Genomic DNA, 21529 nt, shown 5'->3' with positions numbered 1-21529 from the left:
TGCATGGCTGAAAAGCTTTTATTTCTATTTACAAAAAAATGAGCTCACACACTAAACAGTCTGAAAATCCTCAGCCATGAAATAGGTTTCTGAATTTTAAAAACATTTAAAGAAAGCATGCGACTCAAAAAATTCAGAAGGGTAAAAATCACTTGGCGCCCGGGAGAAGGGAGATCTGTTTGAAGGCTACACACTCATCATTCGAGGTGCGATACTCATCGACATCAGTTCCTGGAAAAGGAGTTTGCACGCGTACGGCATTCTAACCAGAGAAATCTGAAAAAAAGGTTGACAAATATTAGTAAAAAATGTATTTTTCAATATTTAGGCACCAACCTCCCCTTTAAAACTCCCAGGGCAGCTCTCACAATAATTAAAGGAACAAATGCAGCAGGACTCAATGTTGAATATCTGAAAAAAGCAACAGAAACGGGATGCTAAATCCTCAGAAGAACTGGGAAAAAACAGCTTCAGCGACATGCTGGAAAGCATGGGCAAATTTTTGAAAAGTGTTTGCCTGGTGCTGGGATGATGAAGTCAGCAGCACCAGGCAAGCATCCCTTAGGAAGGCAATCTATGTACATGGTGCCACCTGTGAGACAGGGGGTGGTGGCTGGGTGTGAAAGCTAACTTCAAGAGTGGGGCGATGTCTCCGATGGGCAGGCACATGTGGCAGAGGACAGTCCTTCAGATATCAGGCTCCCAAGCCCTTTGAATTGCATCTGGATCACATACGGCAACATGCTGTAGGCATCTAATATGGAGCTTACCAAGGAGCAGTGGCCAGGTTCTGTCTGCCCAGGAAGGGCTGCAGCTACTGCCCCAGGCTTAAGCCTTAGGGGATATAAGGCAATGCATGCTTCAGATTCCACTTGGACCACCAGAGAGTGCTGGTTCTGTCAGCAACCACTGGTTGCAAATCCTGATTCCTTATAGGCTACTATCCAGTATCCAAAACTGGCAGTGATCTACCACACCCTCCCATTGTCATTCTTCAGGAAGCCTTCCCTTCTCCCGTGCCTCTGAAGTCATTTAAGGTTATGAAATAAACATATAAAGGGATCTTTATTTCACAGAAATAATAATAATTAATTGTTGTTGTTGTTGTTGTTGTTGTTGTATTTATACCACGCCCATCTGGCTGGGTTTCCCCAGCCACTCTGGGCGGCTTCCAACAGAATATTAAAATACAATAGTCTATTAAAACATTAAAAGCTTCCCTAAACAGGGCTGCCTTCAGATGTCTTCTAAAAGTCTGGTTGTAGTTTTTCTCTTTGACATCTGTATACATGCATACAGATACAGTAGTTATGTTTGGATATCATCATGACAGATCCAAACAGTTACTAGATGGACAAGTAACAAACAAGTGAGAAAAGTCAAACTATAGCCTGCCTTAGGGGAATGCAACCCTATCTAGAAGAGGCTGAACACCACATCCTGCTCTCGTAATTTCTATCGCATCTCAGCTGAGCTACAATGGATTGGCCCTCACTCAGCACACTACTGATAACTTCTGCATTGCCTTGCTTCAATTTGGTGTGATGCAGAGTTGGGAGCCAGCAGTCAAGCATAGGGAAGCTGTGACCCTCCAACTAATGTAGGGCTACAGCTGCCAGTTGGGACCCAACTACAATCAGGAGCCCAACATCTGGAGGGCCAAAAGTTCCCCACCCCTGCACTAAGCAAACCCACCCAATGGACGGAATGCATCTCAAAACAAGGAAAGGTCCAAGTTAAGTTCTAAAATCTAACCTAGTACCTTAGGCGATGAGCATCCTACACACGGTGGAACCGCAAGACATTCTTTGCACTGCTATGCTGCCCTGGGTTTCCCATGACCCTTATTAAACCCAGATGTAAGGCAATCGTGTGGAACAATGTAGTGAATAAGGGGTTTGCAGACAGCACAAAACAGACAGGGAAGGTTTGGGCGGAAGCAACAGATTTTGCAGAGGGTTTCGAAATGGCAGAAGCCCTGAAGGTGGGACCCAAAAGGATGAGAAAGGATTAAGCAGTGCTGTATGCAGACTCTAAGGAGGGTGAGAGAGAAACAGGTATCTTTCCACATACCTGTGTCTTATTACGGCAGCCTCTGCACTCGTAGGTGTGTGTCCTGGTGTTTGCTATTGCCATTAAGCCGCACAGGTTGCACACGTGAACCTGATATGGGTCTGATGCCTCAAACAATCTCTCTCGTAAGAACTGTGCTGCGCCGTGAGCAATCTGACAGTCTCTCTCCATTTCTCCAAAACGAAGGCCACCGTCACTTTTGGGGGGGGGAGGGGAAAGAGAGAAACAAGCTTGTTTAATTCCACATTTTTCTAAGCCAGAAGGCTAAGTTATACCCACACTGCCCTAAATACAATAAACTACTGGGGCAGAATCTAAGTGGACTGCCAAAAATAACCAAATCCAACTTTCTGGAGGAAGTTAAGAAATGAGGATTATTTTTTTTACGGAAGATGCTAAAAAAATGGTTGGGATTTTCTCAGGCTATCTGTGCTATGCATGAATGTCGTCTATGCAGGAAACAGCACAGGGTGAAATCAAAAAGACATTCAGCAAAGATAAGATTCTGGATTGTAAGAAGTTCAGACAACCCAGTTCCCTGAGCTTTCAAAGCAATATTCTAGCCCTGATGTGAGTATATGCGTGAAAAATCTGTGGGCAAAGCTTGGGGGAAATTTCAGAAACTAAAAACATTGCTAAATGAGATTTCCAGAGGTGAGGGATGGGGTTTCTGTGCCCTTTGGATCTCATTGGCTTCTCCTGTGACGAGTAGGATATATTATGCAAAGTTGCAAAACCTGAAGAATTAAAACAATGCTAAGTAAGTCGCGTCACCATACTTAATTTAAAGGTTGCAGAATTCAGCTTTTCTTGACACAGTGTTCGTGTTAACTTTTACGTAGGAGGGGAAATAGTGCAAAGCACGTCAAGGTCATAGGCTGCTTTACATGCAAACCAATTTAAGATTTATCTGCAAATGTTTTCTGCCCACAGAAAGTGACAATAACCAGCCAGGGTGCACCTATGCAACCTCCTTTCCAAAGACTTACAAGTCAGTCCACAAAAATGACTAACCCACCAAAAAAAATTTCCAAGCCCACCTCTACCAATGTCATTTGATTGTGTGAAAGAACAAGCCCTCTTACATTTTAGACAAGAGTCTGCGCCTGGCCACCTGCGAGGGATTCACGCTTACACCACAGGCAACTGAGAAAATGGCCTGTCATTTCATTCTAGACACCTGAGCCCATCTCCCTCCTCAGATGATGGTTTTCGAAAGGCAAGAATTACAAACAGACCCTTCATTGCTCCGGACAACATGTCATTAAGGCGCACATCTATTTCTTACCGGGATCGACCTTCCATAGGCTGCCTATTAAGGATCTGAATTGGCCCTCTTGCACGGGAATGGATTTTGTCATCTACCATGTGTTTTAACCGCTGGTAGTAAGTAGGGCCGATAAAGATCTGCGATGTGATTTTGCGGCCAGTGAAGCCATTGTACAAAACCTGGAGGGAAAGAACGAGACTTTGTGAACACCAAATCATAGGCGGCAGCACGGTTGAGCTCCTGTTGCCACTCAAGACATGACGTACCTCATTTCCCCTTAGATGGTAGCCATAGTCAGACAGCAAGTTAGAAATCTTCTGCACGTTGACTGCATCATTGAAAGGTGTGGCATCACCGATTTCTCCTTTATTTGCTGATACCTAAAAAGGGGGGGGGCAGGAAGTTTAACAGAGTGCGGGCAGCTCCCAATTTATGCAGGGGTTACACTCCAAGGCACAGCTTCTTTAAGTGAAATCTGACATATTTGAAACACCATCGAAAAAGCCTGCAAACACCCCGCCCTGCCGCTTTTTTGTGACTTTTCACGTCACTTCAATATTCCCCAGTTCTTACCTTCCCTTGCAGACATTCAATCAAGTGACCAATGGTCATACGTGAAGGGATGGCATGAGGATTGATGATTATATCGGGGGTGATACCTTCGCAGGTGAAAGGCATGTCCTAGACAGGAAAGGAAAAGGCCACTTATAGCTGCTTTCTGTAAACATTTTATATATGTATACAGTCGTACCTTGGATCTCAAATGCCTTGCGACTCTTAATGTTTTGGTTCCTGAATGCAGCAAACCTGGAAGTGAGTGTTCCGGTTTGCGAATGTTTTTTGGAAGCTGAACGTCCGACGCGGCTTCCACAGTTTACAATTGAGTGCAGGAAGCTCCTGCAGCCAATTGGAAACTGTGTCTTGGTTTTCAAAAGCTGAACGGGCTTCTGGAATGGATTCTGTTCGAGAACCAAGGTACGACTGTATATAATTCTGGTTAATGCACATTTACTTGCTGTGAATCAACTGCTTTTTTGTACAGTGCACCAGGATTCTTAGGCAAGCTGTAAAAATGGTTTTGTTCCACCAGGCTTTCAATCTGTTCTGAATTTCCGCTGCTGTCCAGCTGTGCACTGACAATTCTGTTTTATGAACACTCAGTTTTTATCTTAAGTAACGCTACATAGGGTTGCCCTTGAACATGATCCAGAAGTTTTTTATCTAGCTCAGAATTCTGCTGCCCAACACCTTTGACAGTGACTTGCTACAGGAAGCAAATTAAATTATCGTTTTTCAGCTGCACAGGCTTCCTGTGTATTTTTAAGAGCCAGTTACAGAGCCCCTAAATGGCCGAGGCCTAATGTCCTTGCCTCCTTTCATACAAACATTCCTGCCCCCAAAGGAATGTTTGATCTGTGTAGGGCCTTCTCTGTACTGCCACGGTTATAGAACGCTTTCCCCAGAGAGGCTCACAAAGAACTTGATTGGTCAAGCTTTTGGTTGCTTGTTGAACACCATAATTGTTGGCATCCGTCTGTCTCGAGAGACAATGGAATGTGCCTGTGGGGGTGATGTCAAACCACTGCATTAGCAGCACCAAAGTGATTTCTCCAGGGTGCAAGCCTGGGCAATGTGTATGGAGATCCTGGGTTGCCTAGATTACAAGACCTCCATCTCGGCCTCACCGATGTGGTCCAAAGGAAAGCAGAGCAATACATTTGGCACAAGCTTGGCTGCAAGAGTTGCAAAACGGAGGCATACAAGGTGCCAACCAACCATCCTAGGTACTCCACTCTGGGAGAGAGAAAATAGCTAAGGAGTAAACCTTACACAAATCCAAAGATATCCCAGAAGGCAGTAGAGATTTAGGAGCAGAGTTTTCCTTCTCCTAGATGAGTGACCTTCTCAGGTTGAAGACCAACATTTTGAAATTATGATACATTAAGATCAGCAGAAGGGACCCTCTTGGTAGTTCCACCCCCCTCAGAAGCTAGGGGTGGTGGTGGTCTGGGAAAAAGCATACCCTGAGGCAACCCCTGAGTTGAAGAACAGAGGTATGCCTGACACCTTCACTAATAACAGTTAATGAACACTGAAGATACACTGTATTTTCCGTGTATAAGACGCCCCCATGTATAAGATGACCCCTATTTTTTTAACCCAAACTTAATTTTAAAATGTTGTTGAGGGTTTTTTTGGAGGTTGTTAAGCTTTTTGGGGGGGGAGATCACCCTTGAATTGTTTTTCTTTTGTGGGGGTCACTGCTGCCAATCGCTCGCTCGCTCAACATACCTTATTTTTCTATGTATAAGATGACCCCCAATTCTGGCCTAATTTTTTTAAAGCAAAAAACAGTCTCTTACAGAGAATAATACAGTACGTCTCCACCATGGCCTTTGAAGCTTGCAGTGTGTATTTTTAGGACCTGCCATACACTTGTAATTGTAATTTGATTTAAACGGCTGTATTTTAAATTGTTATGACTTGCTCTTCAACTTTAGGGTGAAAGGCAGGTAATAAATCAAAATAATGACAATAGCTTCAAATACAGATTTCTAAGCATGTGTCTCCCTTGCATCAAAAAAACAGGCTGCTTTTACCTCTTGTCTGTACTGGATACCACAGGTACCTTTCTGCCCATGTCTGCTGGCAAACTTATCTCCAATTTGTGGGATTCTCACAGAGCGCACCTGGAGATAAAGAGAACAGTCGGTTACTCCAGAATTATGGCTTTATCATTAGCAAATAATCACGCATAACTCCTACGCTTACCCTAATTTTACAAAACTTGTATCCCTCCTGGTTCAAGGTAACCATGACCTGATCCACAATGCCCGTTTCGCTCGTGCGTAAGAAAGTGCTGCAGTCTCTCTTGGTGTAACGGCGGTTGGTGCTCTCCAGCTCGTCTTCGTTCTCGGGCAAAGTTACCGTCTTGCCGATGATGACGTCATCTCCCGAGACGCGCACGCCGGGTGCAATCAAGCCATCGTCGTCCAGTTTGTCATAGATGGCGTGCCTCATCCCTGGGGAAAACAAATGCACAACTTGCAACTCACCTACCTGAACACAAGCATACCAGCACATCAATGGCTTACAAAATCATTCCCCAACCCCAGTGATTTATACACACGCACGCGCACACACACACACACACAAAGATAGGTGCCAGTACTCACCATGAAGTTGTTAGAGCAAGTGCCACACTTTTTAACAACAAAAAGAGGTGCTGGTACTGCACACCTTTGAGTACCCCCTGGAAAAAAGCACTGCCCCCACCCCAATTTTGGCTTCCTGCATGGTAAAAATATACGGCTGGTTGGCTAAATCACACACAGCGCATGGCTGACCTTGGTTCTCTGCAATTTCAAGTAAGCCCATAGCGCAATTCTTAAGTGTGGTTGTACTGAAGACCACCGAATGTTCTTAAGGTGACTGGGTGGCCTTTGAGTTCAGCCTCGTCCTTTGAGGCCATGATCCAGCAAAGCCAGATGCATGCAGGGGAAAGAACCAGACATACTAATGGGGGGGCCCTGTCACAGCCAGCACTGTCATTGTTATTTAGTTATGTTGCTGAACAGCTAGGCTAATGGGGTAAGTTGTGCTAAGTTAAATTTTTAACATTTATGCTAAAGGGGGGGGGGGGCTGCAACTCATCTGTTTCACACAAATTTGTGATCTCAAAGGAACCATCCCTAGGAAGCATTTAATCCGTGTGAAGTGTATTTGCATTGCCCATCACACCAGTGCAATACAAACCCAGGTTAACAAGTTTAAAAATTTAAAGACTACCTGCAAAAGCATTGCAAAATGTGTGAATGTTAAAATGATGCAGGATATAAAGATAATATGGCATTAGTGATACAATGGAAAGGAATATGTAAAAATGTTTCATAAGACTAAGGGTAAAGACAGAATAATATTATGTCAAATTTAAATAAATTGATATAAAGGGAAAAATTGGAGACATAATAGTTGAAACGTATAACACAAAATAAGATTTGAAAGAGGGGGAAGCACTGCTGAACAAGATTGTGTAAAGGGGAACACAGAAAAGGGAGATGTGAGGGAGTCTGGAAGGAGGGTTAAGAAAATAATAAGTAAGAAATTGGCTTTTTATCTTTTTTTTTTCTTTAATGTCTTTTTTCTTTTTTGTGTGTGTGTTTTACTGTATTTTTCTGTTTTTTAAGTGATTGGGATGGTGTTTTTCTTTTCTTTTTTTCTTTTTTCGTTTAGACTGTGAAGTTCATTTTACTGTTTAAAACCTTAATAAATATCTTTTAAAAAAAAAAAAAAATCTAATTGTCGTTACAAGGGATAACATACAAAAAACAACAAGCCAGTAGTTCCTTTCCCTGCAAGAGAACGTGCGAGAACATAAGGGGAAGCTGCATTGCTCTTTTTGATTTATAAAGGCAGAGAGGAATCAAAGTTTGGAGCAGCAACCTGTCGGCCTAGTTCTCAAGAACCCCTGTTTATTCTTACCTTGACACGTTTCACGAGTAGGTTTCTCAAACACTTCCTCTTGGTCAAATCCTTTCTTGGACTCTTGCTCTTTGTAAGAACGATAGAATACAGATCTGAAGGGGGGGGGGGGAATGAAAAAGGCCTCAAATCCAAACCCAAGACCACTCTTCCAATTCAGGCAATGTTTCAAACAGACACGCTACAGGGCATGCCTCAGTCAAGAGTAGGATGCAATACAGAGGGAAACAGCTGAAGCAGTCCTATTAAGAGTCGGCAACTAGAAGCCCCTTGGCTAAATCCACCCCACAATTAGAAATGAAAGGTATGGAAAACAAAATGTATTGTTAGGTCAGTTGGGGTGGGGCAGAGGTTGCAATAAAAGCCTACCATCCCTTACAGCCTTCTCCAAGAGGTTATTTCAAGAAAACTAGCTGCCGACAAGGGACTTCCAGGGAACTTATTGATTTAAGGCAATGGCACAAGAGACATTTCCCTGCTGAGAATTGCAAAGGCCTCCTGGCACTGGGAAAATGAACTCTCCTCCTCAAGAAGTACCAAGCACATTTTTGATGCAAGCCTTCATCATTAAAAACATTCAGCCAACCAGCAATCTGCCCTCACACAATACGGCCTGCATGAAAACATAAAGGTCAACGTGACAACTTCACATGTTTTCACCCATCAGTTATCTGCCTACTGCGGTGGTTTTTGAACCGTGATCTGGAACATTCTGGGCTTCCTTTTAAGTATATATGAGGGGAAAGTTGCAGAAGCAGATTACTGCCCATGATAGACATCTTGCATGCCACTGCTGATTTAGGGGAGAGCTGAACACCATCTTCTGAGGCACACTCTAACCTCTGCTTAGCGAGACCTAACAAATCTGGTCAGCATCCCTCATGTCCCAAGACTGCCTGCCAGGATATACCACTGCAGCATCAGCCGCGCAGGGAGGCCTGTGTGTACACACAATTGGCAAGTGGTCCTTGGCAGATCCATTCAAAAACTGTTCTCTGGAGGTGTAAAGTCTGAAAGCCACTGTCCTATTGCAATTACACTTCCCATGCATGAAACTGCAGAACACCACTTGAGTTAATTACGGTCGTACCTTGGTTGATGAATGCCTTACGAGTCAAACGTTTTAGCTCCCGAATGGAGCAAACCCGGAAGTGAGTGTTCCGGTTTGGAAACGTACTCTGGAACCCGAAGCTTACGCAGCTTCCAATTTGTCTGCAGGAGCATCCTGCAGACAATCGGAAGCCTCACCTTGGTTTCCGAATGTTTTGGAAGTCAAACGGACTTCCGGAATGGATTCTGTTCGACTTCCGAGGTACGACTGAAATTAGATTTATATACCACCCCTTCATGGTACGATCTCAGGGTGGTTCACAGGATAAAATTCAGTATAAAAACAAGTAAATAATTAAAACAAAAGAGCAAAATATTAACACACACACCCTTCCCACAAACACATTTAAAAGGCTACAGAATATTAACCAGCCAAAGGCCTGATTGAAGAGGAATATTTTCGTTTGGCACCTAAGAATATATAATGAAGGTGCCAGGCAAATGTCCCTGGGGAGAACATTTCACAAATGGGGAGCCACTACAGAGAAGGCCCGTTCTCATGTTGCCACCCTCGGGACGTCTCGAGGAGGAGGCAAATAAAGGAGGGCCTTGGAAGATGATCTCAAGGTCTGGGCGGTTTATATAGGGAGAGGCGATCCTTGAGATATTTATCCTAAAGGACTGCCTCATACAGAAGTCTAAGTCAAGTAGGTCAGACCTGAAGAAGCCCCTATCGACTGCCGAACGGTTCATGATGACAGAGTCTTCTTGGTTATATCCAGTATATGAAGCTATGGCCACAATAGAGTTGATGCCTGTAGGAGAGATTCAAGAGCACGACTCGGTCATCACACATCATTCCTTCTCCGTCTTGTATTGTAATCAATTGGCATTTCTATTATCATGTACCCAGAAACAAGAATGTCAATACAAAATACAAGCCCATGGCAGCTGTGTGGAAGTGATTTCTTAAACCTCTCTAGTGACTCCTTGTGGTGAATCCTGGCAATGCTGTTATGTAACAGGAACCTCATTTTGGTGAGGTGCAGGCATTTCAAGCCAAGTATTTTGTTTGTAGCGGCCACTCAAATGTTCCTCCTGCCCATCTGCAACTGCTTTCCGCTCACTACATCCAGTGCAAGTGAACGAACAATTATGCCTGTGCTCTTCTCAGGAGGTGGTCCATTGTGAGCCTAATAATCCGTGTTTCTGGTCTGGCTAAGCAGGGTACAGCTGCAATTCTAGAAATACCTTGCGCTTGCTGAAAAGCTGGGAAACCACCACCTTGGTGGGATGCAATAAGGAAAGTACAAGCAAGGAGAAGCAAAAACTAATGCTCAAAAGTATGGGCCTGAACAAGAAAAATTATCTTGAGGAATGCTCCTAAGGAGCACTGATATCAGTTGGCTTCATGGCTACGCAATAGCTAAAGAGCACTCTGACCCAACATGCGTACTGGGTATAGCACACCCCACACCTAGGGAATAGCCCGCCCCCCCCAGTTGTTTTATATTGCGTTCTGACCGTAGGTGGAAGTGTAGTTTTCATGTCAGAGCAAATTGACATGAAAACATCGGAAACATGTTGCGAAACTGGGAAGGAGAAAACCCACCACCTCTTTGCGAGACAGTTCGCAAAGGACTATCCTCTTCCACCAGCCGAGGCAAATCTTCCTGCTGCAGCAGGAAATTGGGCTCTGTCACTGCCAAACTGCTTTGGCCCCACTCGGGTAAGGGCCAAGGGGCCGTCTTATCTCTCAAAGTGTCCCTCCCCGTGATCAGGGTTCCGAGTACTAAATTTCAGAAGCAGTGCAAAGAAGTTTCAGAAGAGGACCTTGTAAACATACCTGCCGGCAACTCTCTGAATCGCAGGTATTCCATAGAGCGGGTTGTCACAAGGGGTTTCTGAGGATAATACAGGACATGGGCAAGGGTATCCATACGGACATGGAAGTTGGTAATGTAAACGCCCATAGCCTGTTTCCCCATAGCAGACTGGTATGTGTTCCTAGGAGACTATGAAGGTAAAAGAAGATAATTAAGATGGAAAACATCACTGCAGGTTTTAAAAAAATATTTGCACACACAAGCGGATCTTACATATTCTGCCATGGTCCAGTTATAAAACTTTTTACTGTCTACCTTATAGCAAATTCTACAAACCTGGTTGTGATCAGGAAACGGGATAATCGATGCGCAGACTCCTAGGATCATGGATGGGTGAATCTCACAGTGGGTGTAGGTTGAACAGTAGGCAACGCCTTTCTCCTGCAAGTCATCTGGAGTCATGGCCAGCATGACAGTCTCCTCTTCTAGGGTGTCAATGTATTCTACTACACCACTGGCCACCAGATCCTGCCAGCTTTAAAAAAGAAAAAAAAAAGGCCTCGATTATTTTAGGTCCAAATATCTGATTTTATTTAAGTGAGATGGGCGCACAACCCTAGAGTCGGACACGACTGGCCTGTACGGGCAGGGGTACCTTTACCTATCTGATTTTATATCAAGCAGGTGTTGTCCATTTGCAACTGGTGAACTTAGAATCCTAGAGTTGGAAAAGACCCTGAGGCTCATCTAGTTGGGAATATGCAGCCATCCCATACAGGGATCAACCTTGCAAACCTCGGCATTATCAGCACCACACTCTACCCAACAGAGCTATCCAGTTTTCATTTAATGCAACTGCAAATCTTTCAGCACCTTCAGGACTTGGAATAGATGAGCAGCGTCGATGCAATTTTGAAGCCCTTATGCCCATTTACACGGGATGCTGTAACACACGATCGACTCCGCCAGAAGCACTAATTTGGTAACGGATGTTCACTGGCAAATAATCTTTTCAGCTGGTGTGCTACAGCATATTGCCTCCTCCACCATGAACAGCACCGTTTCACAAATGCTGGTGGCGAAGCACGAGACATGCGCACTGTCCCTTAAGAGAAATGCGATAGGAATAGAAGCACTGTGCAAAGTTTCCCACCTGTAGTTGTTATATTCACGCTCTTTCAGCTGGTCGATATGCCTCTTCTTCAGCAGCAGCTTTTGCTTTTCCACAATTAGAAGTGGGCGGCAAATCCTGCCAGCATCGGTGTAAATGCGAATTTCCCGCTCCCTGATATCCCTGATCATGGACACCTATATGAGAAAGCATAATGCTCAGAAACAATGGTAGGAGAATGGCAAATGTTTAGCATAGCCTATGCCAACCTGATACTCCCAAGATGTTTTAAACTACAATTCCCATCAGCCCCAGACAGCTCAACCAATGATCAGGGATGATGGGAACTGAAGAGCAAAAGATCTGGAGGGTACCAGGTTGTGGAGAAGCGATTTATTACATGCAAAAGAGTGCCTGAACTGGCCATTTTGAATTTTAAACGGATTCAGCAAGCCAGGTCCAACGCTATTAACAATCGCTACCTGAAATATAGCAGCAAGTCAATGAATATTCCAGTTATTGCGTTCCACTTGGTAGAGCAATATTATGGCCCAATATCTACCTCCGACACAATGATGTCCATCTGACGCCGCAGTTTCCTTAGTGTGTTCATGAGCTGCTCCGGGTCCTTGTGTATCCCAACCCAACAGCCGTTCACAAAGATCTTTGTAGCGCTTCAGAAAAGAAGAAAAGGGTTTTGAGAACGTTGTCCTAGATTGAACCATATGGACGTTATCAATACTGAAACATCATTTTCACACTTACTCTGCAATAGCTGCTGGAGAGATTTCTTCTAAGTTTTCCATACTCCATTCTTCTAAAAATTCCAGAATTGGGGATGGCTGAGACCCCACAGAGATATATGCCATTAGGGCTAGGTTCTTCACAAGCCCCACAGCATGACCCTAAGGACACATGGGAGTCGGTTATTTTTTACACCGGCATCTCTTTAAGACCATGTGCAGATTTCATGAAATTCCTAAGGCACAAAAGTTCTGAATCGAAAGCTTTCTTTATGGACATGTTCACATCAACCCTTTCCGCTGAGAAATTCTGCAGCACCCAGGTCTCCCCAAAGAGCCACGGTATTCTGAGGCATGTATAAACTAAGGATAGGTATCAAACCTGCCTAGCGCTCCACTGTGCAAATGAGAAGACTGAACATAGGACTCTCCTGTTTTCAGACAGGGGACTTTCACAACCCTACCTGGAGATAACAGAAGCTGGACCCGAGACCTTCTGAATGAAAAAGCATGTGCTGTTGTTATATTTGTAACCTGCCTATCTGGCTGGGTTTCCCCAGCCACTCTGGGCGGCTTCCAACACATATAAAACATAATACTGTAAAACATCAAACATTAAAAACTTCCCAATACAGGGCTGCCTTCAGAGGTCTTCTAAAATTCGTGCAGTTGTCTATCTCCTTGACATCTGATGGGAGGGCGTTACACAAGGTGGGTGCCACTGCCGAGAAGGCCCTCTGCCTGGTTCCCTGTAACTTCCCTTCTGGCAATGAGGGAACCCCCAGAAGGCCCTCTGTGCTGGATCTGTGTCTGGGCTGGACGATGGGGGTGGTGACGCTCCTTCAGGCCAAGGCAGTTTAGAGCTTTAAAGGTCAGCACCAACACTTTGAATTGTTCTTGGGAACATACTGGGAGCCTAATAAGCTTATGAGAAGCACAAGGGCTTCCTAAATCGCTTTCCCCTAAACCACCGGCTTTATCAAATTTCTTTATGAAGTCTAAATATGAAACCAACTGCCATTGCAAAGAAAGACATAGATGATAAACACTGAAGCACATGGGCACACGGAATGCTTTGTTTTCAATCCTATCTCCGCATTACCTCTGGTGTTTCAGCAGGACAAATCATTCCCCACAAGGTGTTGTGCAGTTGCCTGGGCTTTGCTAGCTTGCCATCTCTGCCAATAGGGGAATTCAAACGACGTAAGTGGGAAAGTGTAGATGCAAAGGTGAGACGGTTCAATACCTTCAGAGGTGCAACAAGAGGACATTTTTAGGCTTCCTCGTGAAATCCAGGAATATACCACATATCAATACTGCCAAGGGCTAAATATCCAGTTACATAAATTGAAAGTTACATAGAATCCTAGAGTTGGAAGGGACCCTGAGGATCATCTAGTCCAACCCCTGCAATGCAGAAACGTGCAGCTGCCCTGTATGGGAATCAAACCTGCAACCTTGGCATTATCAGCACCATGCTCTAACCAACTGAGTTATCGTACAGTTAATGAACATTCAATTACAATATTTAGCGTGACTCCAGCATGGCAATTTACTAATAATTCAATTCAGATCTGGCAAGCAGCCAGGGTGCATTTGACGCTACAGTAAAGCAAGTGTGGATCTAGAAGGAGCACGGTGGAAGAGTGAGATCTGCTCCCTTGGTGTCCTCAACCTTTCTCTTAGCTCTCATGCCCAAAATGTCATATTCCCTTTGCTCACAACCCATAGCCACCCACAACTGCTCTCTTGCAGAAAACAGAACTTGTCCTCTCAGGTCAAGGCCCCATATGACCTTCCAACTGTTTCACTTTGATTCCTTAAGGCCAAGGGCGAAGAAGGACCAAAAAAAGTCAAACAAGGCAGATTTCAGTGAGACCCCTAAAATAATCTGATCAAGTTGGAGGGGTTCAGATATGAATGGCATGTTTACCTGCAACACACACAGCCTCATGAACACTTACTTGAGATACTCCAGCTCTGGCCTGGTGAGCTTTCTTCTGGTCTCCCCAGTTCCCTGTAGCTAATGAGTATTTCAAGCCATCCGATATAATCCTGGTTTTAATGGCCAGCTCCAAGTTAAAATCTTTCCCTCTGTCAATAAATTTTTGTGCATATATTCTAACTTCTTTCAGCAGGTTCTTAAACATTCTGTAGAAAAAGAAATCAGAAAAAAATCAGTTGTAGGGAGACGGGACCAGCTTTCCCCATAAAACATTTTGGAAAAAACCTTTGAACATTATCAGTGATAAATAACAATAAGAACTTGTTGCACTCACCCTCTGAACAGGAAAGCGAGCAGGGGGCCTGCAAGGTCAAGCCGCTTGTTGCCATAGTGATCTCTGTCGTCCAGCTCCCTTCTCCCTAAAGCTGCCAGGAGAAGCCTATGAACCATGTACCTAACAAAATATGCAGGTTATTTAACAGGAGTTGGGCATTCAGATTTCTGGGACAAAAAGAGGACATTAAGCTATTTTTAAATTACATCACACATTATCAACACATTATATACCTAAGACGTTTGGGAAAAATGAACTTGTAAATATTTCCTAAAATATTTGTTTTTATTATTTATTATAATAAATATTTATTATTATTTATTATGCTGATTTATTACTGTAATCAAGAATATTGCTACAGGCTTCTGTCTTCATTTTTTAACCCTCATCTAAATAATGTGCAAGTGAGTTCCCACAGGCAGACTGTGCATATTTACATACCCAAGAAAGTAAGCTTTTTTGGTTTCACAGAAGTCACTGACACCGACATGCGGAAGCATCTCTTTCTGCAAAACTTCTTTTGCATACTTGATTCTTTTCTCCTTGGTGACTCCTGGCTTTGCACCTCTTGAGCCGATGAAGTTCAGCGCCACATTCTGTTCCTGGATGACGAACGCTTCATCCAATGAAGGCTTAACCTACCATATATATTAAAAAGACGGTGTTGTCAGGGTTGAGGAGCTTCCTGAAGTCAGCATTAAAGTTAGATGTTAGATACAGTTGTACCGTGGATCTTGAACGCCTTGGCTCCCAAACAAATCGGCTCCTGAACAATCGAAACTCGGAAGTGAGTGTTCTGGTTTTCGAAAGTTCTTTTGGAGGCCGAATGTCTGACGGGGCTTCCACGGCCTCCGGTTGGCTGCAGGAGCTTCCTGCAGCCAATCAGAAGCCGTGCTTTGGTTTTCGAACATTTTGGAAGTCGAACGGACTTCCGGAATGGATTCCATTCTACTTCCAAGGTACGACTGTACTGGCAAGCAGACATTACAGAATTAGTTGGTAAAAGTAAAACTGAGTGCAACCAATTTTGCATGCTGGGTTTCATAACATAAGGTTTCTGAATATACGTGTAGCTCTATGTCACAGATCAATATAAAAAAATCAAGATATTACCATTTCCATCATCTCAGGATCTTCAAAGTCATAAATTATATGTTCCAGTATATCTCTGTCAGACACAAAACCAAGTGCGCGGAAAACGATAATAATGGGGACTTCCTGCTTGATGTAGGGCAAAGTTGCCACAATACGTTGACCTATGGCACTCTTCTTTGCACCCTGGATATAGAAACAGATTTTCAATGCATTTGTCTTCAAAGAGCAAATATTTATTAGTTTATTCATTTCAAATATATTGTTTTCAGCAAAGGCTAAAGCCCATACGATCCAGAACAGGATACATTTCAAAAACCTCTTTACTCCAATGGTACAAACCATTGCTGCAATACTAAGGTTTACATCCTTTCTAATTGATCCTTCAGAACTATGAACAGGTGACTCAATAACTTGAAAAGCCCACAGTTAAAGAACGCTGCAACTAGTTCTGTAAGCCCAATGGGATTTTGGACATGATTATTGAACAGACCCTTATGTTGTGTAGAAAACTGCTTTTGGAATGATTTTTAAAGCAGTTTCTGATAAGGAATTGAAAAATAAATTTTTTATACACACACACAAGAAAGGAGCCAAAATTCCACTGAGCATGTGCAAGGACCACAAAACAATTATTTTAAAAAATTATCACACATTGGGCTGTAAATACAAAGTACTTTGGGACGAATTAAGTTCAATAACATTTTTTTTTCTTGTTAAAATTAATGGGCCTCTCAGATGCTAACCATGTTTATTTGGCAAACCCCTGCAATTTAAATGCTGCTTAATTCCAAGTAAACATGACTAGGACTGGTCTGTAGATCAAAATGCAAACTCAAATTCTCATTCCTGTTTCCCTAATTCTGAGGAGGAACTCCACCACTCGTCTCCTTCCCAATGTGCAAACAAAAGTTCACCATCAAGGTGGGAAGGGGGAGGACGGAAGAGGTACAGGGTAATGCAAGACTGTAGATGTATATGTACAATTCACGGATGGTCAGAACGTTTAGCTGCCAAAAAGAAAGAGTTTCAGATGACCACTGGTTGCTAGTATTAAACTAACTGGCGGGGGGGGGGGGGGAGAAACAGGAGAGAAACCCACTGCCTTGCCAAACACAACAGAGGATAGGAGCGAGTCATAAGAACATTTGTAGTTTGCTTGACAGTTGCTTATGTCTTCTTAAGGGGCTCCACTTTCGGAACCACAGCCATTAAGCAGACTTCTTACCCTCTTGCAATCCCAAGATTTAAGCCAAATTGCTTACCTGGCCGCCTCTGGCCAGCATGCTGACCCAAATCGTACTTGTGGGCCGAGAAGAATTTTCCAGGCAAGACCTGCACTCTCCGGTGTAGGCGTATTTGGAATCTTTCTTTGCAAACACATATACGGTATTTGTAGCCATCTTCTCTTGAGCAATCAGAACCTGTTTGGGGAATGAGCAAGAACAAAGACGTAGCTCGTTTTAAGAGTCCACTTTTGTAACATTAACGTTGGCTGTCATTGTTCTTCATCTAAGATATGCATGCCTTAAGAGATCTCTGAGCTGGAGACTAGCGGAAGGAATTACGATAAAGCAAATGTAACACATGACATTGGACCTGGATTCAGGTAGGTAGCCATGTTTGTCTGGTGCAGACAAAATAAAAGAATAAAAAATTGTCCAGTAGCACCTTAGAGGCCAACTAAATTTGTTCTGGGTATAAACATTCGTGGGCATGCACACTTCTTCAGATACCCTACTTCAGGTATCTGAAGAAGTATGTATGCACATGAAAGCTTATACCCAGAACAAACGTAGCTGGTCTCTAAGGTGCTACTGGACAATTTTTTATTTTTTATTACTTATTTCAAGGAGACCTGGGCTCTCTCTATTCAGCAATGAAGCATTCACCATGTGCCCCCCCCAAAGGTAAACAAAATCAACCCCATTAGATTACAATCAACTATTAGATTACAAGAAAGGAGGTCTATGGGACTTCATTCTTGACATTTCTTACATATAATAAAAGGGTAAGGTTGTCGACATGCAGCAGTTCATTTGACCACTGACAGGTGGCACTGTGAACTACACCATGACAACCGCCTTCTGAAAGCTGCTGGACCACTGCAGCAGCGTTGGAGGGTGAGGAGAAGGGCAGCAGAGGAAGGACTCTGGGGTGGGCAGCTCAGGTGAACCACAAAGGAACAGCTCTAAGGAGAGAGGGGTAGGTTTGGTGAGGTGCAACATGGGGATAATATCAACAGGAGGTAGATGGGGTTGGTGAGCAAAGATGAAGACGGGGTGAAGCTACCGTGTACCAAATGCATGGAATTTTCTGTGCAAGTCATTTTTTCATGTGAATTCCTAATTCTTACCTTTTCTGATCCATTAATAATGAAATAGCCACCAGGGTCAAGAGGGCATTCGTTCAGCTCACAAAGATCACGGTCCGTTAAGCCATTTAATAAGCAGTAGGTGGATCGCAGCATGATAGGAATTTTGCCTATGAAAGTTTTCTGATGCTGCGTCTGCAACTGGTCCTCTCCTTCCTTAATAACTGTCTTAGTTATGTCCACATACAATGGAGCAGAATACCTTTGAAAGAGAAAATGCCATGTTTCAATGGGAAAAAAATAAATTTTAATTAAATATTAAAGAAACGTGAGTTTTTTTGCCAAGTATTTGGGAATTTGAACTAGAAATACCGGTAGCTCTACAAATTTAGCCCAGGTTTTTTTTGTGTGTACTATATTTCAGACATTGCTACTATTGAGGTTTCACCATATATCATCACTAATAACAGCAGTCGATATTGCTTACGTAAGGTTTCGCAGCCTGGCTTCATTTGGCATCATAGGTGATGGGGCACCATCTCTTTCCCAATGTGTAGGCTTGGAGAGGTAAATTTGCTCAAATTTCAAAAGGTAGCGTGGCTGAAAGTAACACAAGGCTTCATTTAGAAATTCTATACAATGAGAAGTGACAACTTTCATAGGACAGGATTTGGATTGCCTGACTTACACCTTACTTTGAATTATTATTATTAAAATTAACATGATAAGACTGGCTCTTACTGGCTCTTCCACTTCTCCTGTAGCGTGTTGAGCTTCTGCTTGCAGATCAATTGGTGGTGCATCTTCAACAATTCTCTGCACAGACATCTGAATGAATTCATCAAACGAATCTAGCTGCTGTCGGACCAGGCCTTTTTCATCAAAATAGGAACTTTGGAAGGTAATTTGTGAGAATGAACAATTTAGTTGACTGAATCTGTATAAGATCAAAACCAAGAATTCTGCAGTAAAAAGCAGATTGCCTTTATTTTTAGATTCCCGTGTGTATCATACCATCTAAAATGTTTAAGGAACTGGTATTAATTTAAAAATCTGCTGATGGGTTTTAATCAAATAATGCAAACAATTAATTGATAAAAAATTAAATCTTTAACTATCATTTGTATGAAAATTCAAGCTCTCTTACCTTTAATTCTCCTAGAACAACTCAGGAAATTTATCTCAGACTGAATACATTCTATAGGACAGAATGTTTTATGTCCCTTTGGACTGGAGGTAAGAGGGGAGGATCTTCGTTAAAAATCTGTAGCATAAGGAGGTTATGCTGGGGAAAGTGATCTTATACTGCATCATCCAGCCAAGTACTGTATATTCTGACTGGCAGCAGCTTTCCAAGGTCTCAAGCATAGGTCTTTCCCAATCCTGCTTTAACCAGAAAAGTGAGGGATGGAACCTGAGACCTTCTGCAAGAATAGCATTTGTTCCATGTTCAGTTACTGATCTATGGGAAGAATGAGCTTTTACTTTTTAGCTGCTTCTGGCAGAACAAACCAAAAGATGAAAAGAATGAGAATGTGACCAGAAAGGACCACCTGAAGGCAATTACGCTAACAAGTAAGCAACATCTGTGGGTCTGGAAAGTGGCTCTTGCCCATTCATACAATGCAGCAAGCATTCAGTGGCACCTTACTTGTAGATAAGCCTCAAGAGATTTAGGCACAGCTGCACTTGGTAGGAAAAAAATAGTAGAATAAAGATTGAAGGAAGTGAATGAAAAAAGTGATCAGACAGATGCTCAATATCAGGAGATTTGGGAGCATTCATTTCACGTGTATAGTGAAAGTCTAACCTTTAACACTATGTTTAGCAATAAAGTGATTTTTCAAAGAACAGAATAAAATAATTCTAAACACGTATGCCATATTCTTCTGAATTTCAGTGAGACTATAAAAAGTGTTTCAACTTTGGCTAAATCAGAACCGTTCTATTTTCCATTTGGAAAGTTACCTGATCACAATCCAGCATGCTTCCTGCCACAAATCTGGAGTGATTTCATCATCGTCTTCATCATATTGCATATCTGCAAAACAAATATTTTCACAAAATAGTATGTAGTTCCTTTTAAGAGTTTTCATCAAATGGCTCCTTTCTGAAAAGTGCTTATTTCCAAACTCCCTGACTGATAAACCCCAACTCCAGTCCTGCTCTGTGAGCCTTAGGGAGACTGAACCTGGTCTAAGGGTTTACTCTGGCATCCCTCCTGCACAACAGGTGTGTGTGTGTGTGTGTGTCTGTGTGGCAGAGATCTGCCTGAGATTCTGCAAGTGGTTCATGGCATATTCTACTTCCACTATCAGAGGCCTCTGCCTGCCACTTGCAGGGACTTTCACGTGGCACGCAGGTTCTGCTCGCCAGCTTCTCACAAACATATGGCTGGCCACCCCGAGAACAAGATGCTAGTCCATATGAACTTTTGGTCTGATCCAAATTGAGTCTTTCTAACGGATAACCCCTCAAAAAAACCCACAACATTATTATTAAGCAGGCTGAAGAGATGTCATAAGCCTTGATTCCTCTCCTCTAGAGTCACAGCTGGGATTACCTTTCAGAGCTAAGAAAGACATTAGACTCCTCGCCCTCCCTCAAGAAACCCCAACCGCCCCATAGACAGATGAAGGAACCCCCCCCCCCCCAGGTCTGCTTTCCCTGTGTGGGACCTCACCTTCATCCGCGTCATACATCTTGGCGAAGGCGACTCACAGAACGTCACTGAACCAAAATGCAGGAAACTGAGGGGACGGAAGGCGCGACCCGAACAGCGCGCGAGCTCCTTTCTGAGAGAAAGAACGACACGCAGCCGAAGAGTAGGAGCACTTGCTTAGGACTGCGCCTGCGCACAAGCTCTCATTCCAACCCCCTTGCCGGCGCGCGGCCACTTCCTTTCGGCCTCCAAAACGTCACTTCCGCTCGCGCTGCACTGCGCGCGCAATCTTCCTGGCCCCTCCCACCCTCTCTTCCGCCCTTCCCCAATATAGTTAAGAGGATGGGGGAATCTCTGAAGAGGTTTTGCGCCTGCGCAGAGGGCCCCATCGGCCTTTCAGATAAATTACAAGTCATAGAATGGTAGAGTTGGAAGGGATCCCAAGGGTCATCTAGTCCAACCCCCCCCCCCCGCAATGCAGGCACCTCAGATAAACTGACCTTTTTATTTAACATTTTGTTTTATACATGCATAGGCTGTGAGCTGCCGTGAGAACTTCGAATGAAGGGCGGTAAAAAAAACACAATTTTACTGTATATGGAAGAGGGCGGTACCCCGCCCCCCTCC

At 43.5% G+C, this 21529-nt stretch overlaps 1 protein-coding gene across 1 annotated transcript; it reads right to left on the bottom strand.

Moving 5' to 3' along the window:
• Positions 1-2: 2 nt before the first annotated feature.
• Positions 3-21120, bottom strand: POLR2B (RNA polymerase II subunit B). Its single transcript, XM_028712085.2, has 25 exons — positions 20924-21120; positions 20209-20281; positions 18982-19132; positions 18728-18840; positions 18283-18502; positions 17192-17350; positions 15948-16112; positions 15276-15472; positions 14835-14954; positions 14520-14706; positions 13658-13801; positions 12578-12717; positions 12375-12486; positions 11855-12009; positions 11038-11236; positions 10722-10890; positions 9594-9690; positions 7826-7920; positions 6116-6366; positions 5944-6033; positions 3917-4024; positions 3610-3723; positions 3362-3522; positions 2074-2269; positions 3-276 (listed from the first exon to the last, which is right to left on the bottom strand). The coding sequence occupies exons 1-25, from the start codon at positions 20940-20942 to the stop codon at positions 187-189; spliced, it is 3525 nt and encodes a 1174-aa protein (XP_028567918.1). The 5' UTR covers positions 20943-21120; the 3' UTR covers positions 3-186.
• Between the last annotated feature and the right edge of the window lie 409 nt (positions 21121-21529).

The sequence above is a fragment of the Podarcis muralis genome, chromosome 17, assembly GCF_964188315.1.
Source record: "Podarcis muralis chromosome 17, rPodMur119.hap1.1, whole genome shotgun sequence".
NCBI lineage: Eukaryota > Metazoa > Chordata > Lepidosauria > Squamata > Lacertidae > Podarcis > Podarcis muralis.
The sequence above is the reverse complement of the archived record's forward strand: the minus strand, read 5'-3'. Positions and strand labels throughout refer to the sequence as shown.

Bases quoted from the DNA above. Each gene is read 5' to 3' on its own strand.
- POLR2B (XM_028712085.2), bottom strand. The intron at 18,841-18,981 runs GTAAGAGCCAGT...TGTTACTTTCAG, and splicing joins CAGGAGAAGTGGAAGAGCCA to CCACGCTACCTTTTGAAATT. The intron at 10,891-11,037 runs GTTTGTAGAATT...TTACCTTCATAG, and splicing joins CGTTTCCTGATCACAACCAG to TCTCCTAGGAACACATACCA.